Raw genomic sequence first — 25,474 nt, forward strand, 5'->3', positions numbered from 1 at the left:
TGTAATGGAAGAGGACGAAGTGGATTTCATATAAGCCAGAATTTACTACATGCTTACTTGACTCTGTCACACTGGCTAACATCATAAATTTAAGTTTTTCCTATTTTTTCTTCAGTGCAAAATAATATATTGCTTTATTTGTGAGTTTCTACAAAGTGAATGTTGAGTAAACACCTTCTGAAGTCATTACAACTGACTTCTTCATATTTTGATGTTATAGTATTGTTTAATTTTTTGGCTAGTACTTGTGAACAGATAGCAGTTCATCTCAACCTGTTGAAATTGTTTCCCCATTGTTGGAGACTCATTCATTCCATCTGACAGAATTTTCAGTAGACTGGAAATAGAGTTCAGGCACAGGGTTGTCACTGAGAGCCCAGAAGACACACAACAACCACAGACCATTCTGCCAGCTCTACAGAAGCTGGATGACACATGGGCATAGGCCTGGGCACCAACAGAAACAGAGCCAGTCATTCCATGCTAGCTTCAACTGGCACCTCCATAGGCCTCAACGGTTTCAGTAGCAGCTTCTGACCATTGGGACCAGGACCAGAATTGGAGACTACTCCATCAACAGGGGTGCCACAGAACCTTCTGGCAGGGACTTCTACAGCACCTCCCCCTCACTGTTGGTCCAAGTTCTAAGTTGGACATTACCATTCCTATGGACCAGTTAAATGGGTGAGGGATCTTGAATCCTAGCTGATAACAATTAGGAGATTGAGCAGATTGAATGAACACTCCAAGTCTCAGTGCCACTAGTGCCTAACTCCAGCAACTACTGCCACCACAGCCAGTGGAGGGTGTGGCTGGCAATACCTCTGGCAGGTAAGCACCACCACACCAATGCTGTGATTTTTTCTTTTGACTTTTGTTCATGCCATGACTTTAGGTTATCAAACCACAGTTTCTGTTTTGATCATCTTATAAACCGGTTGTGATACCTTGATGTTTGATATTTGGCTTTGGACCTGGATTTCTGTGTATGTATCCACCCCCTGAGCCTCTGTCTGATCAGTGTAACAAATTGATTGTGAACTCTTAAAACTTTAGTACATATAATGATTTCTGAATAAATATAGCAATCAGTGTTTCTAATAATTAATTAATTAAATATATTATTATTGACTTTGTACAGTGTCAGATTCCATGAATTCTCATTCATGCATGCAAATCTTCATGTCAGATGGTGTCAACCTTTTATTGTCATCTTAGCTGTAATATGAAATTGTAGATGCGCGCACACACTCTCTCTCTCTCTCTCTCTCTCTCTCTCTCTCTCTCTCTCTCTCTCTGTGTGTGTGTGTGTGTGTGTGTGTGTGTGTGTGTGTGTGTGTGTGGATCTGATGGGCACCCAATGGCAACATCATCAGCACCCTCACAATTATAAAAACAAACAAATATGTAGATGAACTAAAAGTGTTGTACACGAGTGCACCCGAAATGACAACACAGTCACTCTGTATCACATGCACTCAAACCCATTAGGGGGGAAGAGAACCAATCAAGAAATTAAAACACAGAAGAACTAAAAGAAATGCACAGGGAAATGTGACTGGCTGACCACTTACAAAAATCTAGGGTGTCAGCCACCCTTTGAAACATTAAGAACATCTGCCTAAAATCTTATTAAAAATGTTGGACAATTCACAAAACTTTAAAACCCTAACCACATTCGTTTGATCTGCTGTCAAACCTGCCGCAGTCTGCTTGTCGGCAAATAAAATGCAGCCCAATAAAATGTGGTGCACTGTGATCTGCATGCCACAAGCACCACACATTGGAGGGTTCTCTTGCCAGAGTAAGAATCCACGTGTCATAGGGCTGTGGTCTATGCGAAGATGAATAAGAAGGACCTTGTCCTGCCGACGTGGCTGGAAGGAAGTACTCCACAGCCGTGACATGAGCTTGATGACATGAAGCTTGTTATCGGTCACTGCCAGCCACTTGTCTTCCCATCGACACGTGACTTTGTACCTCAACAGCGAGGTGATAGCATGCAGGGGGATAGCACATCAAAATAGCAGAGGATCATGACATGCTTCCTTGGCCACTCTATCCGCCCTTTCAATCCCCGTAATTCCAATGTGCCCAGGTACCCAGCAGAAAGACACCTCCTTCCTCAGTCGCTGTAGTTGTAGGAAGGCATCCTAGATATTCTGGGTTACTGTATCTGCTGGGTACAAACGTTGGAGAGAGTAAAGGGGGCTCAGAGAATCTGAGCAGATGAGAAATCTAACACCAGGAGAACATCTCATCTGCTCCAATGCTCGCAAGATCGCATATAATTCTACGTCAAAGACAGTAAATTCTTGAGGCAGTCTGACCTTGAGGACACAATCCGGGAAAATGACAGAGCAACCAACAGAGTCCCTTTGCTTACACCCAACTGTAAAAAGCAGCTACATGGTTGTGGTACTCAGATAAGATATTAGAGAATATCGCATTAAAAACAGAAGCAGGAGTGCTATCTCTCCTGTACTGCACCAAATCTAAAATCACTCTGGGCCTCTCCAGTAACCAGGGCGGTAGCTGGTTAAAACCCTGGGTTTGGAGTCGTACTGGGTCCACACCGAGTGACTCCAGGACACGCTCCATGCAGATCCTAAATGGCACTGTGGCTCACGGACGGTTGTAAAAAAGGTGTTCCAGAGGTGGATGAGCAACAGTATGGCGTGCAGGTGAAGTTGGAGCTGCAAATAACTTACATGCCTGACAAACCATGAGGAGTCTTATTGCTCTTTTCTGTAGCAGTAGTATTCTTTTTAAATGTACGTCAGCTACACAACCCCATAGTTCAATTCTGTAATTCAGAAAAGGGTAAAGTGTTCCATAATACACTAATTTCAGTGCTTGGCTAGGAACTATCTTTGCGAGCTGGCTAAGGAGATATATGGCACTACTGACTTTTCCGCATACGAAATTAATGTGGTATGTCCACCGCAAATTTTCATCAACATATACACCCAGGAATTTACAGTTACCATTTTCTGTTGAAGAGATATTACGTACACTATTCGTATTGTTGTGATGAGAACTGCCTGTTTTAAATGTCAGTAGTTGAGATTTGGTGACATTGTTGGTATTATTTGTAACAACACAGACATTCTGACCAAAAATGGCTGTTTAAACAGACTGAGTTTGTAAAATAAAAGTTAGTAATGCAAATATTAGTAACTACTGACTAGTCTTAATGCTTACCTCCTCCTCAAAGGTACTGGAAAAGATTATCTATGCAAGAACCATAGGATCCAGTCTCAATTTGGATTTCATATGGATGCACACACAAAAATGTTATTCTTCAATTAAAAAATCATATTATACAAAATTGAAATGACTAATTATTGGTAATATTCTGTGACCAGAGAAGCTACACTATTATGGGAACAGAGGTCTTGCTGGCAACTTCTAACTAACTAAAACAATGCAGAAGGTAACTTAAGAATTCCAGGAAGTATACAAAATGAAATAGGATCATCAGAATGAGAAATAATCACTACAGGTGTGCCAAAGAGATCAATATTGAGTCCACTATTGTTCTTATTGTTTATAAATGATCTGTTTTCATATATCCAAAAAGCAGAAATAGTTCTCTTTGCTGATGATGCATGTACTACACTTCAAAATGTCAATTAAGTTAATAATTTATTTTCTGCAAATAGATACTCACTGAACTTAGCTAAAAAACAGTATATGCAATTCTATACTGCAGTAGGCCTGATCACACCATCATAAATAACACAACAAGGGTAAAATTATTAAAGGAAACAGAATATTCTAAATTATCAGGCACTCATTACAAAAAGAACCATAACTGGAAGTCACGTGTTAAAGGTCTCGTTAAATGTCAAATGTCCAACTCTGTGTTATGGATAATACCAACTTTTATTCCATTTATGAATATTTAAATTTATGAAGTGTGTTATATAAATACTTAATGTATAATGTGTATTATTCTAAACTTAAATAAGTATGTCTAGAAATCACGTACTTAGAACTTGACTTGTCCAATGTCTTTGCAAAAGATGCTTTTGTAGACAATGGATGAATAAATATGAGGGTTGGAACTTTAATAGTGGCAACTATTTATTTACAGCTCATACAAAATAGATATGTGTTTCAAAGTTTTACTGACCTTCAAAGTAGTCACCTACATTGTGTATAACCCGCTGCCAATGATGTGGAAGTTGTAGGATACTCTTAGCAGTGCCAGTTGTGTTGACAGTTTGAGTGGCACGGTCTATTGCCCGACAAATTTGTAGCAGTTCTGAAGCAAATGCCGTGAAGCCTTTCCTTCAGTTTAGAAATTGAGATGAACTCATGAGGGCTTAAGTCGGGGGAGTGCAGTAGGTGGTATAGCACTTAGCAGCCCCATCAGTCAAACAAATCAGTAACAGCTTGCACTGTACATGATTGAGCATTGTCCTGCAAAATGATGGTCAGGTCCTGCAGAAAGTGTCATCACTTCTGTCTCTAAGCTGATCGTAGGGTGTATTCCAAAAATGAATAGCATAGAGAAGGAAGTGATGACACTTTCTGCAGGACCTGACCACCATTTTGCAGGACAATGCTCAAGCACATACAGTGCAAGTTGTTACTGATTTGTTGGACTGATGGGGCTGATGAGTGCTATACCACCTACTGCACTTGCAAATTCAACTCTATTTCTAAACTGAAGGAAACACTTCATGGCATTCGCTTCAGAACTGCTAAAAATTCGTTGGGCAATAGATCGCGCCGCTCGAACTGTCAACACAACTGGCACTGCTAAGAGTATCCTACGACTTACACATCGCTGGCTACGGTTTATACACAATAATGGTGACTACTTTGAAGGTCAGTAAAACTTTGAAACATGTATCTATTTTGTACGAGCTGTAAATAAATAGTTTCCTATCTTTGTACAATGCAAGACAATACCACACTTTGGAGAAAAAAAATTTCAAAAAATTGATTTACTTTTCCTATTTTCATTAATATATATCTTATGGCATCATATTCTGAGAACTCATCACTGGAGAAGAAGTGTGTACTGTACGCAAGTGTATACTAAGACTAATATGTTGTGTTCACAATAGAGCCTACTGTAGACAGCTATTTAAACAGTTGGACATACTGACAACAGCCTTATAGAACACTTACTCCCTTACGAAGTTTGATGTTGACAATCACCTATACTTTGAAAACAGCAGCAGCATTCATAAATGGGATCAGAAATGACGTACACTATCCATAACTCAGCCTTAGGGTGGTCCACAAAGAAGTGAGGCAGTTGGCCATAAAAATCTTTGACCACATACCCAGAAATATAAAGAACTTAATAGAGGATAAAATTAACTTCAAACACAAACTGGAAGCATATCTGTATGTCAACTCCTTGTACACTGTAGAAAAAGTTGTGTAAATAATTTTCCATGAGAATGTGTATTATAATTGTATAAGTGACCCATCGGATACCATAGCAAGAGGTTACAATTATGATCAATGGAACATGCAAATAACTAAACTACACTAAATCTAATATACACACTGCTCTCTGATCCTGATTTCCATTCGCATCAATTCTGTAGCTGCCCACATCGACCTTCTTCCGTGGGTCTACTTTTTGCACTTCAAATTCGATTTCCTCAACTAGCTTTTGACACACTGAAAAGCAGATCAAAATATTCAAAATTAATATCACATATGACTACATTTAATTATTTTATTAATTCCCTCTGCACTTATTAAGTGACAAGAAACAACTGAGAGGTAGGCTTTTGCAATGTAAGTATGTAGCCATACAAATTATTCTGATTTTTGTAATGTCTGTGAAGGAATACGGGAAATAACTAAAAACTACGATTGCTCCACTGCTTTAGTCACTTGAGTACCATTGTTTTCGTCAAGGAGCAGGTGAAATCAAAACCATTTCTTTCAGTTCCTTACCTAAACAAATGTGACTGCCAAAACAGTTCACAAAATAAATAAAAGCAGTTACTCTTTCAAAAGCAACAATTTATAAGCTAGTAATTCCCTTTAAGAGGTGAAATGTGTAGTGCCACTGATAGGCACATGTGAAAGTAAGAGTGTAACATTACTTTGCTTTCAGAACTATAGTTCTTTTCTTGGGGAAGAGAGAGGGGTGGTTTGGAGAAGATTAAAAAGGAAAGGCAGTCACTCACACACCAGACAAGTCGCTCTGCAGTGAGGTACAGCCATCCTCACAACTGGTGGGCCTGTCTCATCCTGGCATTCGATTAATCCACCCTTTCTTTTTAACCTTCCCCAACCTATCCCCCTCTCACCCCCAAACTAGGAATTATTAGTTCTAAACTCTAGGCAGTGTGTCATTTTTCACTTTTACATGTGTCTCTCAGATGCATTACACAGTTTGCCTCCTCAAGGGAAACACTGACCAGCAATTCTGTCTCATAATTGACTAGTTTTCTGCAATGAATTTTCCTTTGATACAACACTTTAACAGACGTGCACCATTTCCAGAAGACTATTTCAAGGCTGCGATAGTCAATTAAGCACACTTACATATCACAAATACCACGCTATTTGAATAAAATAAATGAAAAAATGATAACTGTAATTGATGTATCCTAGTACAACTAGGGAAACAGCAGACTGGACAAACTGTTGTCTTGTCCACCTTGTAACTGCATACTCCAATGATGTTAAGAAAGTAATATTCCACAGAATTGGAGAGCATCTCTGCAACTTTGTCATGAAGAAAAGAAAATTTACATTTCAAAACTGCCACTCAGCAATTTGAGGTACATTGCATATCGCAAATGATTATTTGGAATTTGTAGACAAAAAGAGGTTTCATATTGGTATTTTTGTATGTGTAACAGTTGATTGTAGACTTTAAAGTCCTGAAGTATCTTAAGGATCTGTCCTTAGTTTTTTTCCTATTTCCTCATATGTATCAATAATTTACGTTTATGTTCTATCATGGTATGCAATTTCATGTTTGCTAAGGATGCTAGCTATTCAATAAACAAAGTCATCTACCACACACTGTCTCATCTTTACTAGTTTTTCAAGCTAGACATACCTCAGTAACTCACCTTATGCATCAAAAACCTGTTATTTCATAATAATTGATCTGATATGTCTCATTCTGTGTAACCATTTTTTTAAGTTACTTTTCCACAGCTAAAATCTACATATGGGAACAAACCTTCCACCAGTATATCTTACATGCAATTCAGCACAATGCCGACTTAAACACTAGGAGAAGCACTTTCTATTATTATTTCTGTAACATCACAGTGATAACAGCAAAAATGTTCTCTCTCCAAATTCAACAGTAAAGCAATATTCGTGGTTTTTGTCTCATTAATGTTCTACTTCTTTACTTTTCCTCTTTTCCAACTTCAGCCATAATGTAAAGTTAAAACTGTACTACAAAATGGATCTGTGATATAGGTTTACAAGGATCTTTATGTAAATAATTTAAGACATAAAGATAACTACTCACCAAATAGTAGAGACACTGAGTTATTACTATGCACATAAACAAGACTAAAAACCTTGCTGGCTTTTGGATAAATTCTTTACACACACTGGACAAGGAGAGGAAAGAGGTGAAGAGCAAGAGCAAGGGTTGGGAAAGGGTGGCTGACAGCTATGAGAAATAGGAATCAAGAGTATGGGAGAGGGGGGGGGCGGGGGGAGAGAGAGAGAGAAAAAGAGAGAGAGAGAGTGTGTGTGTGTGTGTGTGTGTGTGTGTGTGTGTGTGTGCGTGTGTGTGTGGGTGGGCGCACGCACTGTCTTATGGCAGTGGTGGAGGTGGGTGTGGGGGCAGGGGGCGAGACTGAGGCTGCAAATCCATCTACACAATTGAGCCATCCTACTCCAACCCTCCCTCCTTGTCTATGCCTCCTTCCTTGTTTCCCCCAAACCCAGCTCCTCACCACAGTTGAGTTACAGAGCTGCTGCGCCAGCAGAATGTAGCCACACAGGTGTTTTTGTGTGTGTATGGGGGGGGGGGCACAGGAGTCACATGTGAAATGAAAATGATGCTTCTCATAGTTAGCAAATTCTGTCTTCTCTATGGGCTTTTAGATGATTCAGTGACTCTGCTGTTTAGCACAGTGTTACCTTTACTACTTACATTAATATCCATAAGTCTCCATTGTTCATAAGCTTTAATGGCATGTACCAGTATCTAGTGCTAGGACAGTGTTTGTTTTTCGGTGTTTCAGTCATCTACTTTAAGCACGGTCTGTGCAGTTCTCCGTTCCTTTCGAATGCCAGCTACTCTCTTCATTTCAACATAACTGCTGTATCCTACATCATCACTGCTCTGTCTTATATCTAGGCCTGCCCCTGTGATTCTTTCCTTCCATCAGCCTTTTAACTACAGTTTCTAATAATGACTCACATCTTACTATGTGCCCATCCATTCCCCCTCTTTGATTTGTTATGTTATTTACTAAGCTTTTTCTCCTCATTGACTCATTGAGACCCATTTTCAGACCTTATTTGATCAGTCCACCCCATCTTCCAAAGTCTCATGTAAAACTACATTTCAAAAAAGCTTATAATGTGTTCATGTCAGTTGTCCCCATTGTCCATGTTTTGTAACTATACAGAGCTGTGCTCCAAACATAGCTTATCATGACACTTTTTTGTGGTCTTAAGGTTTTTGGATGTTAAAAGCTGTTTCTTTTTACAGAAAATACTTTTGCCTTTATAAACCCTGCTACTATGTCTTTTTTGTGTATTCCTTCTTTATATGTTCCACTTGTAAGATGACAAAATCACTTGTCCATGTTAATTATTTAGCCATCCAGCATGTGCATATTTTGCACCCACCATTACCTTCAATTTCTTTTTGGTTATGTGCATACTATAGCCATAAGAATACATTAATTCCACTTCACTAAGGCCTCAACTCAGTTTCTGTTCACTTATAACAACCACTGCTATTCTTATCTCACCAGCAGACAATATCATACACATTTTCTGTCCATGACAAACAACTCTCACATCAAGAAAGTCCTTTACTTCTCTTACTGCCTCTTCAAATAACAAATTAAATATCAGTGATGAATATGAGCAATCCTGCTGTATGCCTTTCTTGTTTTTGGTCTTTAGTACCATTCTATCAGGGCCGTCTATTATCAATTGCCTCCTTTAAATCTAAAAATGCACTGTACGTTTCTGTGTTTCTCCTTAATCTGCCCTCTATTATTAACTGCAGAGCAACAATTGCTTATCAAGTGCCCCTGCTCCCCATAAAACAAAACTGCTCCTCTTTCAATCAACTTCCACTCTTCCATCTCCATACTTTTTGAAGAATGCACTCATGTGAGTATTTTTGATACATATGGCACTAAAATGTTTCTATGGTAGTTCTCATATATGTCCATTATGGCTTTCATCTGAAGTTTAACAATTACATTCTTCTCAAAACATGACAGCATTTCACCAGTTACGTAAATTTGATTTACGGGCTTATTCAGCTATTGCTTTGGCCTGATGTCCATAAAAGTTCTCCTAGTATTTCATAAGGGTCTAAAAATTTATTTATTCCTTCCAAATTCACATAAAGCTTATTGAAATTCAGATATATGTACTCAATCTATCCTATCTTCTTCTTGCATCATAGTCTACTTTTCAGGTGGCCCAAATTGTTTCCATCTTCCCTTTTTTCTGCTACTATTACTCAGTCACCTTCTCCATCACTGATCACTGTGCTTCTTGTTCTGTGTTCCCTAAAATGATTATTTATGAGTGTGTTTGTGTGCAACACCTATGTTACCCTGTTTCAATTTTGTACCTATCTCAAGATATCTTTTTCCTCCATCAATTTTTCTGTATTTTTTCTATATTTATGATTCATTTCTGGACAAGTTTTATTGTTGTTTTCAGCATTTTTACACTTTTGTTATTTCTTGATTGATTGGTTGAGAGGGTTTATGGGACCAATCAGCAAGGTCATCAGTCCTGCGATCCCAAAGTTACTCACACAACAAAGAGGATCTGCTAAAAGTGGACAAAACCAGCCAGGGGCATCTCACTACAAAACAAGGAAGTTAAAATACATACAATAACAGGCATTAAAGGTTAGACTGAATCTAAAAACTGGAAAAAAAAAAGGAGCACGCTTTCCACGGGGGAGTGGTTATGGGGTCCTAGACTGAGAAAATATGAAGCGAGGCACTTACCACAACCACCTAGCCTTATTCCAGGAGTAAAGCAAAACTTTATATCTGGAAATAAAAACCACTTTCATGAAGGAAACTGGGGATCAATTCAACCATCTGTGAATCATCTGCTAGTATTAAATTTAAGGAATCTGGAAGACTATACTTAGCATGAAGGGCCAAAAGAAAGGGACATTCCACCAATATGTGGGATACCGTCAGTTTGGCTCCACAACCACATTGTGGGGGTGGTTCGTTACGAAGGAGGAAACAATGGGTGAGCCTGGTATGACCAATGCATAGACGGCATAAAACAGAAGACTCCTTCTGAGAGGCACAGAAGGAAGAGCACCAGACCACAGTAGTCTTCTTGATTGTGAGGAATTTATTGCTGAGAGCAGCAGCATACCAGATGTCATTCCACTTTTGTGCAAAGAGAAACCAGCTTCTGCGAGGAGATTGTCCGTGGGACTAGTGACGCAGATATGCACGTCCATAGCTGGAGTGATGAAAGGGAATGGAGGGTAAGTGTCAGCTTTTTTAGCCGGATTGTTAGCCAGTTCATTCCCTGGGGTACCCACATGACTTTGGACCCAGAGAAAGACAACTGAGCACGCGGCACAGCCAAGGGTGGAGAGAAGGTCACGGACAGCAGAGACCAAAGGTTGACAAGAGTAATATCAGTTGATAGCCTGCAGGCTGCTCATGGAGTCTGAACAAATTACGAGGTGCATTCAAGTTCTAAGGCCTCCGATTTTTTTTCTCCGGACTGGAAAGAGATAGAAACATGCGCATTGTTTTAAAATGAGGCCGCGTTCATTGTTAATACGTCCCAGAGATGGCAGCACCGTACGGCAGATGGAATTTTACCACCAGCGGCGAGAATGAGAACTGTTTTAAATACTTAAAATGGCGATGTTTTCCTTACTTTAACAGCATGCAATCATTCGTTTTCTGAATTTGCGTGTTGTGAAACCAATTGAAATTCATCGACAGTTGAAGGAGACACATGGTGATGGAGTTATGGATGTGTCGAAAGTGCGTTCGTGGGTGCGACAGTTTAATGAAGGCAGAACATCGTGTGACAACAAACTGAAACAACCTCTGGCCCGCACAAGCCGGTCTGACGACATGATCGAGAAAGTGGAGAGAATTGTTTTGGGGGATCACCGAATGACTGTTGAACAGATCGCCTCCAGAGTTGGCATTTCTGTGGGTTCTGTGCACACAATCCTGCATGACGACCTGAAAATGCGAAAAGTGTCATCCAGGTGGGTGCCACGAATGCTGACGGATGACCACATGGCTGCCCGTGTGGCATGTTGCCAAGCAATGTTGACACGCAACGACAGCATGAATGGGACTTTCTTTTTGTCGGTTGTGACAATGGATGAGACGTGGATGCCATTTTTCAATCCAGAAACAAAGTGCCAGTCAGCTCAATGGAAGCACACAGATTCACCGCCACCAAAAAAATTTCGGGTAACCGCCAGTGCTGAAAAAATGATGGTGTCCATGTTCTGGGACAGAGAGGGCGTAATCCTTACCCATTGCGTTCCAAAGGGCACTACGGTAACAGGTGCACCCTACGAAAATGTTTTGAAGAACAAATTCCTTTGTGCACCGCAACAAAAACGTCCGGGAAGGGCTGCGCGTGTGCTGTTTCACCAAGACAATGCACCCGCACATCGAGCCAACGTTACGCAACAATTTCTTCGTGATAACAACTTTGAAGTGATTCCTCATGCTCCCTACTCACCTGACCTGGCTCCTAGTGACTTTTGGCTTTTTCCAACAATGAAAGACACTCTCCGTTGCCGCACATTCACCAGCCCTGCTGCTATTGCCTCAGCGATTTTCCAGTGGTCAAAACAGACTCCTAAAGACGCCTTCGCCGCTGCCATGGAATCATGGCGTCAGCGTTGTGAAAAATGTGTACGTCTGCAGGGCGATTACGTCAAGAAGTAACGCCAGTTTCATCGATTTCGGGTGAGCAGTTAATTAGAAAAAAAATCGGACGCCTTAGAACTTGAATGCACCTCGTAAAAGACTGTGAAGGGAGGCCTGAGAAACCAGCTTCTGTGAGGAGATTGTCCACGGGACTAGTGAAAAAGGCACTAACAACCAGACACACCCCACAATGGTGAACTGGATCAAGTATTTCCAAAGTGGAAGGAGCCGCTGAGCCATAAACTTGACTTCCATAATGTAGAGTGGACAAGACCACAGCATGGTAAAGATGGAGAAGAGCAGCGTAGTCTGCACCCCAAGATGTGTGGGCCAGGAGGCAGACAGCATTAAGCTTCTGCATGCACGTAGTCTTCAGGTGGCGAATATGGGGCAGCCACACCAGCTTTTTATCAAAAATACGGCCCAAGAAATGGGACTGTGCTACAACATCTAGGAGCTGGTCACCTAAATAAAGCTCTGGATTGGGGTATGCTATGGGCTGACAAAAATGCATAACCCACATTTTGGATAGAGAAATCTGAAAGCTATGGGTGGCAGCGCTCAGTAGGCACTACCAAGTGGGAGCTGCACCAGATGCAATAATCATTGACATACAATGCTGGGGTAACCAGAGGCCTAACAGAGGTTACCAGCCCATTGATGGCTGTGAGGAAGGGTGCGACACTTAATACGGTACTCTGTAAGATGCCATTCTCCTGAATCTGAGGGGTGCTGAGTGAAGTGCCAACTCGAACCCGAAAGAGCTGGTGGGATAAAAACTTGTGAATAAAAATTGGAAGGTGGCTGCAAAAGCCCCAGTCATGGAGAGTAACTAAAATGTGATGGCACCAGGCCATGTCGTATGCCTTTTGTAGGTCAAAGAAGACCACGACAAAGTGCCGGCAGTTAGTAAAAGCCTGTTGGATTGCAGTTTCTAATTTCAGTAAATGGTCAGTTTGAGATATTCCATCCCAGAAGCCACTCTGATATGGGGACAAAAGACCCCGAGATTCAAGGACCCAACAATCTGAAGCTAAACATCCTCTCGAGTAGTATAAAAAGTACATTCATCAGTCTAATAGGCCAGTAGCTGTCGAATGACATTGGATTCTCCCTGGGCTTAAGAATAGGGATAACTATACCGTCTTGCCGTTGCGATGGGAAAGCACCTGTGACCCTAATGCAGTTGAAAACCCTGAAGAGATGTTGCTCTGTGTAACATCTAAATGTTGGATCATCTGGTTGTGGATGGAATCCGCACCTGAGGCTGTGTCCCGTGAAGAGGTAAGAGCCTGTAAGAAATCTCATTCAGAGAAGGGGTCATTATAGGGTTCAGCATGGTGCGGGCTGAAACAGAAGGGGGTTGTTCAACTTGGCGTTTCTGCTGGAGAAAGGTAGCAGGATAGAAACAGGACACCGATACCATCACAAAGTGTATCACAAGGTGTTTTGCTAGGACCAATGGATCAGTGTACAGAACACCTTGCAAGTTAAGACCTTGGACAGTTGACAGTCAGTGGTGGCCAGAAGACTACGAACCTAGGACCAAACCTGTGATGCAGAGGCATACGTCCCCAGGGAGGAAACATAGTGCTTCCAGCATTCTTTTTTAATCTGCTTAATAAAGTAATGAGCCCTAGCATGGAGATGCTTAAAGGTGAGGAGGTTGGCCTGTGAAGGGTCTCATTTAAATTGCTGCAGTGCACATTGGTGGTACTGGACAACGACTGTGACATTCTTGGTCCACCACAGTACCAGTCAACTATGAGGGGGACCTGTGGATAGGGAGCAGCAGTGCCAGCAGCATGAAGAATAGTGACAGAGATGGCTTGCACAATCGCATCAATGCAATTCGAGAGGGAAGTATCTAAGAGCACAGCAGACATATATAGAGGCCAATTGGCCCTGCAGAATGCTCAACGTGGGGGCATGTCTGCCTGGCTGCAGTAGGGGAATGATTGTATCACCAGAAAGTGGTCACTGTCACAAAGATCATCATGGGATGACCAATGTAGGGAAGCCACAAGAGCAGGGGAGGAGATCGTGAGATCGATAGCAGTAAAGGTGCCATGACTGGCACTGAAGTGAGTAGGGGAACCGTCACTGAGGCGACACAAACCAAAGTCTGTAATAAGCTGGACAATTAGGGTACCCCTACCCGTTTAAAGGTCACCCCCTCCTCCCCCTCCCCCCCTCCCTACAGTAGGCGGTGGGCACTGAAGTCCTTGAGGAGAAGAAAGGGGGGCGGGAGTTGCTGAATTAAAGTAGACAGTTCAACATAAGGAAGTGGCCTACCTGCAGGGAGGTAGACATTGCAAATGGCGATTGTCTGAGTCATTTGCAGTCAAGCTACTATCACTTCCAAATTGGTACATAGGGGGATTCAGTCAATAATGACATTGAAGTGAACCAAAGTGCAGACCACTGCCAGACACTAGCCCAGGGCCAGCATGGTTCTGAGAGACTGCCCAATAACCACAAAATGTTGGAGAGTGGTCATCACAGAAGTGTGTTTCTTGAAGTGCAAGACAGAATGCAGAATAGGAGGAAACAAGACATTGTATTTCCATTAAGGGGTCTAAACTAAAAACAAGAAATTGTGCAATCTGGTAGACCTTGCTCAGAACTGCCTAATCTGAAGGCAGCTTGTAAAGATAAAAGCGAAGAATACGTTCGACATTTCCAAATTTCTCAATATAGCAGGACAGACGGGATCGCAGGGAGCTCGATGCTTAACCAACTTTTTTGCTGGCCATTTTTATTGTTCGCAAAAGAAGAAACTGTATGGTCAAACAATGGATATAATAGTCTCAATAACTTGCACAATGCCATACAGAACAACGAGAAATCTCATTCTCACATTTTATCGGTGCTGCAACATAAAACTTTTGGCACTACGAGTATAGATATTTAGCTCGATACACAGTTACAGACTGATATTGCACATCATAATGAATCTGTTAGGAAAACTAGAGAAGTGCTGAAAAGATTAATGGACATTGTACGTGTTATTGCTGTTCACGAGCCTCCATTTCGTGGACATCATAGGGAGAAGATTCTCTGAACAACGGTGTTTACTTGGGTGTCATTGAGTTACTATCTCAGTATGATGCTACATTAAGTAATCATCTTCAGATACCCAGAATATTTCGTGGAACTTCAAACAGAATACAAAATGACATAATACTTGCTGCCAGTGAAGTAATTCTAATAAAAAAAAAATTAAAGAAGAAATTACACAGTCAACATTTGTTGCTTTGTTATTAGACAAAACATCAGATATGATGAATTCTTCTCAACTCCTAACGACACTAAGGCAAATGTGAATTCTGAAACTGGAGAAGTTCATGAAAGCTTCATCTCATTTACAGATACTAGTGCAGATAGAACATCCAGTGGGTTGCTTCAGCATGTGGTCAAGATTGTAGAAGAATTTGATTTAAGTCCTCAGTTGGTTGCTCAAATATTTGACAGTGCAGCTGTGATGACCGGCCATTCGGGTGGACTAAGAGCTAAAGTTCAAGAACTATATCCAAAGGCCATATTTGTTCATTGTCTGAGCCACAGCTTAAATCTAGTTCAGTCTCAGTCAGTTTCTTGCATAAAAGAATGCAGAATATTTTTTCAGACGCTAACAGGTTTGGGGTCATTTTTCCACAAATCCTCAAAAAGAATGCATGAAGTACACAAATTTACAGTGAAAAGAATGCCAAGACATCCCAATATGATGAAATTTTTCATCCCGTTTGGTTCACACTGTGAAAGATCAGCGAACCTCATTTGTTGAATTCTTTGAACACATACTGGATGAAAGCTCAAACTGGGGCAATGAAACAGTAATTGCAGCTCAAGGATTTTTGAAATTTCTGACTAGCACTGAAACAACTTTTTGCTACTGACATTCAGCAGAATTTTTTGTTTCACAGGTGTACTCTTAAATATTCTTCAGTCTAAACACCTAGATATCCTGTATTGATCACAAAAGATCCAAGATACGAAAAGAGAAATACTGAACCTTGGAAACCAGGATGATTTGGTGTGGAGTGACACTCGGGCACAAAATGCTGAAGATGAATCTCCTGCTAAATGGCAGCGTTGTGATGTACATCCCTCCATTTTAAGAAGGTCCCTCTATTGTGATATTGTTGTGCAAATTGAAGAAAGGTTTGAATTATTGTATCAACTTGAATTCATATCTTTGTTGGAGCCAAAGATGTATGAAATGTACAGAACAAATTTCCCTACATCTGCATTTGAAAAACTGAGGCAAACTCATAAGGATGTGTTTGATTCCGTTCGACTGAAAAATGAACGATCTGTGTTATATGCATATGAAAACTTTAGTAATGATCACCCATATGAACTTGTGAGATCACTGAAGACCAGACAATTAGATACAGCTCTACCTGAAGTGTATAAACTAGATTTACTTGTTGTTACTGACCCAAGCACAACTGCAGCTATAGAAAGATATTTTTCTGCATTAAGAAGAATTAAATCACACCAAAGTTCACCAGGCAAGAAAGAACAATGGAATTTACATAAAAATAAAAATTAACATTAATTCAGTTATGTAGATAATTATAAAATCTAGTTCATTAATTGCAATTTGTCAAGTACATGTATCAATAAATATGGTGTTATGTGTGAGTAATAGAATCTCATTTCTGATCCTTTCCGTAAATTGTCCCAAAGTTCAAAATATTTTTTTCAGCATACCCACCATTATATGTCACCGCACACCTCTGTTATGGAGGGACATAGTCTTGTTCTTCCACTTAGGTAGTCTCTCGGATAAGGATGCTAAAGACTTGTGATGGTTCATTGTTGCAAGATGGATTATCGGAGTAGAAATGTGCTTCGGTATTTGTTGCCCGCAGTTAATGCGTGTTCAGGTCGCTCACCTGATCTCTGCAGTATGCCAACAATGCCCTACTAGTTACTGTTGGCATTTTGGAATATGAATCATTCTTGCATGTGTTTCCGTGCTGACGGAAAAATAATATTCTGCCAACTATGTGAAAAAGAGGTAAGTTTAATTTTGTTTATTTTTTTTCAATAATTTTTCCAGGAAATTAAAACAATTATTAAGTTAATTTGTAAATTTGAGAATGTTTTCTTTATACCAATTGGGGGGAAAAACCTTTAGGAATTACCTTCGGCATTCTTGCAAATTTAAAAAAAGAAAAAAAATGTTAAATGTTGTGAGGGGATCGAATTTCCAATTTTTAGAAACTTATTTGTAGCCTTAATTAACTTCTTTGAGTAACCATCTTGCAGGTACACATTTTTCTCTTACATTTTTGTACAATTGTACATACTTGTTGATATTTATTCACCTCTCCTACACTTTAGGTCAGGATTCAGAAAAAATTTCAACTGGATCAGCATAAAAAGACATCTCAGCACCAGAACAACATAACCAAGACACAGTGAAAAATTTCACAGCAACCATTGAGATCATTTTCGAAGCATATGGACAACAAAAATGTGTTCAATGAAGATCTTTGCGAGGCTTTAATAAAAGCAAACATCCCCTTTAATAAGCTGGAGAATGAAGGATTAAGGACCTTCTTGAAAAAATACACAGAAAAGATACTCATCACGAGTCAACGCTCAGAAAGAACTATGTGAACCCATTGTATGAAAATGTAAGGGGAATTTTTATGAATTTAGGTATGCGAAAGTCGATGGATATTGGATATAATTTGGTATATACATGAACCACAATAATAGTCATTTAATTAGGAAAAAAAAGAAAAAAGAGAAAGAGAAAGAGAAAGAGAAAGAGAGAGAAAGAGAGAGAGAGAGAGACTCGAAAAATAAATTTAAATTATGTTTGAATGTGTATTTTTGTAAAATGAACATTGTTACTTGAATGTAAAAAAAACTAAATTTAAAGTGAGTGAAGTTTTTCAACAAAGGAAGAAAGAATTTGAGGAGGAGACAGTCTGTCTTGAAACATTCACTGCAAAAAACATAGGTAGGTGCTAAAACAGATATAGTTTGTTTTCGTGCATATGTCTCTTATGTAGTGTCCACATGTTTATGTGTATTTTTTAATTTAGTTTCTCTATTATAGACATTGGAGAATATTAGGAAAGACATGGATGATTCTCCAGTCTGGCTATCCATTGATGAAACCACTGATTCTTGCGGTTGGTACACAGTGCACGTCACAGTGGGAAAACACTCGTCGGCTGACGAGGCTGGACAAGGACACCTCATACTGTGCAAAGAAGTGGAATGAATAACACACGCCCTGATTGCACACGCAGTGCAGGAAGTATTGTGTAAGTTTCAACAATATTGAATAGTTTACAATAAATTATAGGTAATATAAGAGTGCAGTTTTTCACACGCTATACCAAGCCAATAATTAGTTTTTCACAGCATGTCCTGAGCCAATAATAAAATCTTTTGATTTTCTTTCAGGTGTGCTATGGAGAAGTGAAGATCAGAAACGTGGGGAGAACAAGGTTTTGGTCATTGTTATGGATAGTGCTGCATATATGCTGAAGGCCGCAGAGTGTCTCCAGGTGTTTTACACTAAAATTATTCACTTCACGTGTCTGGCTCATGGTAGCCATCGAGTCGCTGAAGAGGTCAGAGCCACATTGCCAGATGTCAACAGACTTATATCTACAACAAAGAAGGTTTTCATCAAAGCTTTCAAGACTGCTCACCCCGACTGTCCTCTGCCACCTGAACCAGTCTCGACGAGGTGGGGAATGTGGATTTCAGCTGCAAACTATTATGCAGACAACCACAGAAAAGTTGAAGCGGTATTTGGAAGTAGCATGCTGACAGTGGCAGAGCACAATTACTGTGTGGCCAAAAAGGTAGTGCTGGTTATAGTGTGTGGTTTTCAGAAGCTTGAAAGTTCCCTACTGGGAAACTATACCATAGTTCTGACAGGTAATAAGGTGCTTAGTTTTATGAAAAGGTGCTGCCTTGGACACCTACGATTAACAAGGTGGGGCAAGTACCTGCAGCAATTTGATGACATGGAAATCAGGTATATCAGAGGCAGCAACAGGATGCTGCAGATGAGGAGAAGGCGGAGCAGGGGAAAAGTTTGGAGGGGCTAGAAGTCTTGTTTATGAAAGGAACCCATAATGAAGCCACAATTCAGCGAATCTGTTGTGAAATCCGCAGGGAATGGAATATGGATGACCAACTAAAATATGTAAAACATATTTTGGACTCAGAAAAAAGAAAAATCAGTAAGACTGGAGATCGCACTTTCCAACTCAACATGTAGATGGCCTGACTGACCTAATTGTGCCATCAAACATACAGGTAAATTACAAGAGAGAGTGATTTTTGAGAACATGTGGATATAGGTGCAGAAGTGAATCACTGCATGTAATCAGTGTCAAAAAGTCTGAGCCATTTCTATACCAATTCAGGGCTTTCATCAAAGCATTCAAGCGAAAACACAAAGGCAATTAATCACTGTGGATCTATTCAGGCTGCTGCCTGTGCCAAGATGTGCTGCACTTTCTGCCACAGATATAAGATCACCTGCATGAGTTTTATTGTATCATTTGCGGTTGTAATCAACAATCTATGGCACATAGATATGGGTTTCACACTATGCAAACTGACGTTTGGCAGAAACCCATAAATGTTATTGGTGAAGATGTGGAATTTACTGTGAGCCGGAGTCTCACACAGGACATGATCAGAAGTCTGTCAAAGAAGGACTGTCTTAAAGGGCCAAGGAGAGGCAAAGATGGTATGCTGACAACTTCAAGCAAACTGCTTTTCAGCCAAGTGAGTTAATATTGGAGAAATTGAAGAAAGTGTCGTAAGAAATCAAAAAGTTTCTACTATTATGTCACTTGGTGAGGAGTTCACCACATACCTAAGCTCATCACTTGTTCCTACCAATATCTCGAACAGGTTTTGGATTAAGGAAAGTCATGGACCAGAAAAGATATATGCAGAAGGGTCTTGTTAAAAAAAGCAGAGGGGTTTCTCTGTTTAGGAAGCTTCATGCTTGGGGAACTGTGCACACCTAAGCTGTATAGAACAATCCTTCATTTCCTTGTTCTATTCACTTCCTCTCTTCTTTAATATACTTTTTTCTTTCTTTCTCCAGTGTGACATAGAAAGGTGAGATATTACCATGAAGTTAATGACATGGCAAGAGAATATGCCAAGTTAAAAAAATGTGGATATAGAATGCTGGGAACATAGCATTAAAAAAGTAAAGTACCCCTTTTAGTTAAGGGAGGATAAAAGTCTGAAATATAGGAAAATGTCTGAAACTGAGATGAAGTACAAACTAGGTCTAATTCTGGCTAACCCAGAATCTTTGAAACAACAATCTGAGATAGTGATGTATGAATAATGATGGAGTGGTTTAGGTTAAGAAGGTTAAATGAGGCTTAAGTATAAATGAAATGAAGCTAGAAAGTGAGGTAATAGTATGAAGTGCAGAATAGTTAGGATGATGAGGTGTTTGTTTTAAGGAGTGAGTGTTTTGCGTCATAGACAACTAAATAATCTGTAAAAATTATGCAGTAGGCTAAGGAAACAGAAACTGAGCAACACTGAGCAGAGGAGTAGCATTAGGGCGAAGAAGTGATCATGCTGGATATTTTTGTAAATGCTAGACTGAGATGCCTTGAGTGCTAGAATAGTGTTACATTTTTGGATGGAGATAGATGTGGCGTGGAACAAAGACTGAGCAGCGATGAGTGCCTGAAAAGATGAAGAATAAGTTACGTCCATATATAGATGTATAGTGATATACTAAATGAAGTGAATCAAACCAAGAAAGTATGATATTCGGTTGATTGAAGTACGAGAGTACAGAAGTTGATGGAGAAAAGTAAATGAAGTTCAGAGTTGTACTCATTAGTCAAAATAAAGTGTGATAAGAAATAGTGGCAAGCTTCCACTGTTTTCCCAGTTATGAGAAAAAATATTATGAAACTATCCTGTACAAGCAGTCACAAAAAGAAACCTGGGTCTAGCTCATCAAGAAACATTGTAATGTGGCAAGGCAATTGGTATCCTTCAGGCACCATTGCGACGCCAAAATTCTGAGGTTTGTGAACCTAGCCTACAGTTGAGAAAGAGTGCTGCAGAGTAGGGATAGGAGCACACCTGTGGCAATAATGAGGAAGAGGTGACATCACTGAAGAAATGCAACATGCAGCAGTACCTCCATTGTTAGACCTATCGTTGGATCTCAAGGTGGAGCAGCAGATTCACTCGTCCACTATGACCACCTTAACACTAGTGGGAAACTGTGTGGTGAAGTAGCGGTCAGAGTGTTATGTAGTGGAAAAGAGTAGTAGTGAACACAGCATGTGCACTGCAAGAAATGGTTTCTTAGTGTAATTCGATGTGCTGGAATTAGGTTTGTGGTTTACATTTAATTAGAGTGGTGAATGAGTACTGATGATAATAAGCTGATGTTTTTCTTGCAGTCGGCTGTATTAAGTATTGATGTAACTTTCCAGAAATTGAAATGCATACAAAAGGTGACAAACCAGCCAGAATCTAAAGTTATGAGGTACAGAGAAATTTTTGGGTCAAGTGACTGCGGGTGTAAGTAAAGTATACCTACATTATTGAGAAGCAACAAAAAGCAGAGTTCATGATATTGTTATTCAAAACTCCTGGAAATTTTAAAAACAATGGCAATGGCAATGGTGTGTCATCTCATTGTGCACATACATCTCAGAGTTAATAAGTTTGTCACTTAAAATAATTATTAAGAAAAGTTAGCAGGTGGAAATCTGTCTATATGGATATGGCATTTTATTAAAGTGAGATTGGTGAAAACTGATCTGAGCTTGGGATCATAAGATATTTGAATTCTGATTGAGTGTAATAGTCAGAATTGACAATAGCTGGCAGCTGCCATGCAAAACCATCGTAATGCAGAAGGGAGAAGGTGTTGTGATTCACTGATCATCCAAAGTGCCGCCGCGCAATTACGCGCGTCCTCTACATGCAGCGCTGTCTGCCAGCCATGCAGCAGCCGCGCCACCTAAGCAGCCAGCCAGCCAGCGGCCGCTAGACTTGGACTCAGTGCTCATTCGAATGTTACCACGTTCACATGTCTTGCTTTGTCAACTTCCTCAGTGACTTATATGTGTTGTGTCATTTTGAAATATATGTGTTCAACTTGACACTATAACAGAAGGCATACAAAAAAAAGTGTGAGTCATCATGGCAGGAGTTCAGAGTGCAGTGTTGGGAAGTCTGCAAGGCTGGAATAAGAATATTGATGGCATAACAATAAAGATACGGTGTAGTCTGAGAGACAGACACTCCTTCAGTTATGACTTGGTGGAACAATTTAAGATGGTGCAGAATGGAGAGGAAAAACTGATCATCATATAATTACATATTGTCAGAGTTAGGAGGTATAAGAAATTAATTTAACACATCATTCTGAGAGTGTCTCCCCTGGAACCATCGAGTTAGGCCATTATATTATAAGCAGCATGAATATTCCTAAAGTGAATTGTCTGGTGTCACTGCAGCCCTAAAAGGTTCACAGAGAGAGTGACAAGCGACTGTTCAGAGAGAATGTGCCAGGTACCGGAAGAGATCGGATGTGCAGCAAATGGTAGCATCACCTCCATGGGATAATAAGCTTCATTTTTGCTCATGTCACATTAACAACGCATAATTAAGTACACTCACATATGCAGTGAATTTGGTTCGTGTTGATAAAGTAGATTTTAATTGCGACATTCTAAACAGACTTAGGGATGACATAATCAGCAAAGCTTATGCTGTGCTATACACCAACAATCCAGATTGGTAAGTGGGACGATGTGGCCTTTCTAGGTGTTTACCAACTGTATCAGAGTTGCGAGTATGTTGTTGCTGATGGTGGGTTTAGATTACATTTGTGTCTTGGAGAGTACTGTGTTACTTACTGCTTCCAGATCGTAAAATATACTGGTGTTATGATCCTAAGCCCTGCCTAAATCATATGCCACGCTGTACAGCAGTGTTGTACCATCCTTGAATTGTAAATTCATGTAACTGTTTTGCTTGTGGCAGTAGTGCCGGGGTGATCAGAAGTAGTTACAATCACCATGAGCTCCATACAGTTGGATAAATGGACTTGTAACTTTGAACAATTGGTGTAATGACTGTAGACCTACCAAATTGTAATAAGTATATTAAAGGTGTTACCAAATTTGTTTGCTCTTCATTTATGGATATACCAGACTCTCCCAGAGTTTTGTTGTGTTAGAGTAATTCATCATCAGAGTTCATATGTTTGGGTGCTACAATCTAGCAACTGTCTGTTTAACAGGTCAAAGATGTGTGGATGGACTTTGAAGATGCAGTACCAACAAGAAGGTTCACATTTTGATTGATTCGTGTACTCCTGTTAGGCTTCCCATTTCCTGGTAAATTCAGTTTCTCCCATAGTACATTGTTGGTTAGTGTTTGGCAGTTATTTTCACTTGCTGGAAACCAATGAATTTTGTTCCTGTTAGCACCAAAAAGGTTAAATACAATTACTTTCTAACACAAGACAAATCAATGATGTTCCACATTACTTTCCCAGCCTGCTCACAGCTGACTGGCTGAATACACATCTGTTGTTTACAGTTGTTTGTTCAACTTGCCACCTCAGTTACTGCACTGATATCGCTTATACACCAAGAATGAAATCAGTATCTGAACTTTTTGGATGAACAGTGTACACAATTCAGAGAATTAAAGCAAAGACATCTTTAGCATTGGAAAATAGAGAAAAGAAAACAAAGTATAATTGTTTACTGATTATGGGCACAAACAGGTTAATAAATAATCCACAGAAATGTAATACAGTATTATAATGGAACTCTGAAATTATAAAACAGTTAGTAACAGTAAACACAAATTCCATCCACAGGCCTCAGAGGCCCCTGGGTGCTGACAGATCGCCATGTCATCCTCTGCCAATGGCATCAATGGGCGCAATATGGAGGGGCGTAGGGTCAGCACACCACTCTCCTGATCATTGTCAGTTTTCGTAACCTGGAGCTGCTACTACTCAGTCGAGTAGCTCCTCAACTGGCATCATGAGCCTGAGTGCACCCCATTCCAGTCCTCCCAATCAAGGAAAAATCCCAGGCAGTACCGGGAACTGAGTTAGTAAAAGTAGATACAAAATTAATTGTGAAAAGTTACATGAACCATTCCTTTTTAATAGAAGAGTGAGTTGTTGATTAATGTATTAGGTTGGTGCACGAGTTCATAGTGTTTTTGTTTTGCATGTTGGTATTCCAACTGCTATGGATTGATTTATAGATTGTAATTTTTTATTTGTAGTTCACTGCTGCTATTTGAGTTCACATATTGTAGTTTTGTCATTTGTAGATAGTTAGTAGAGCTGTGGATGCTAGAAATGGAGTGCCAACTGGAGAAATCAGAACATCTCTGACATAGTCTTCTGTTTGAGTTGCTTAGAGAGGTAACAGTAGCAGATGCAGCCAGAAACATTTGCACAGTGTGTGGGGATAATGCCATTGGACAGAGCATGGCAATAAAATGGTTTCCTTGTTTTAAGGAGGATCATTTGAACATTATTGACTCTCCATGTTCAGCAAGACCTTCAGGTTTGATGCACATCATTTAAGCACATTAACCCACAACAATCCATGTCAGTGTACTCAAGAACTGGCAAATGTTACGAACTGTGATAATTTCAAGATCATGCGACATTTGCATGCAATGGGGAAAGTTCAAAAATCAAGTGTATAGGTATCGCATGCACCCCCCCCCCCCCCCACCCCCACCCCCCTAAAAAAAAAGGGTGCATCTCAGATTTCTCAGTCTGTAGCTCATGGTCTCATGGTAGCGTTCCCGCTTATTGAGCTCGGGGTCCTGGGTTCGATTTCCAGCGGGGCCAGGGATTTTCACCTGCCTTGAGGTGGCTGGGTGTTGTTGTGTCGTCTTCATAATCATCATTCATCCCCATTATGGTCGGAGGAAGGCAATGGCAAACCAGCTCCGCTAGGATCTTGTCTAGTACAGTGGTGCGGGTCTCCCGCATCATTCCCTATGCTCTGTCCAGGAGTTTGGGATTACTTCATGATCATCATCATCATCATCATCATCATCATCATCATCATCTGCTTTCTCATTATCAATTGGCTCATGAATAGCACTGACCATTTATAGCCTGTACCATTACTGGTAATGAGAAATGGTGTCTTTATGCTAACATAAAGAAAAGAATGGAATGGCTGAGCTCAAACACATCAGCAACTCCCGTACAAAGACCTGTGCGCGTCCACAAAATATTGTGTTATGCATCTGGTGGAACAGCAATGGTTGCTTTCCCAAGGTGTAACCATCACTGCTGACATTTATTGTCAACAACTGAGACATCTTGC

At 40.2% G+C, this 25,474-nt stretch overlaps 1 protein-coding gene across 2 annotated transcripts in view; it reads right to left on the minus strand.

Annotated features, from left to right (window-relative positions):
• Positions 1-25,474, minus strand: part of LOC126471158 (protein seele-like) — a 96,698-nt gene that overhangs the window by 7,896 nt on the left and 63,328 nt on the right. For both annotated transcript variants that reach the window (XM_050099261.1, XM_050099260.1), the window contains one exon: positions 5,534-5,649. In XM_050099261.1, coding sequence (XP_049955218.1) covers positions 5,534-5,649 — 116 coding nt within the window. The remainder of the gene's footprint in view (positions 1-5,533; positions 5,650-25,474) is intronic.

This window comes from Schistocerca serialis, chromosome 3, assembly GCF_023864345.2.
Source record: "Schistocerca serialis cubense isolate TAMUIC-IGC-003099 chromosome 3, iqSchSeri2.2, whole genome shotgun sequence".
Taxonomy (NCBI): Eukaryota; Metazoa; Arthropoda; class Insecta; order Orthoptera; family Acrididae; genus Schistocerca; species Schistocerca serialis.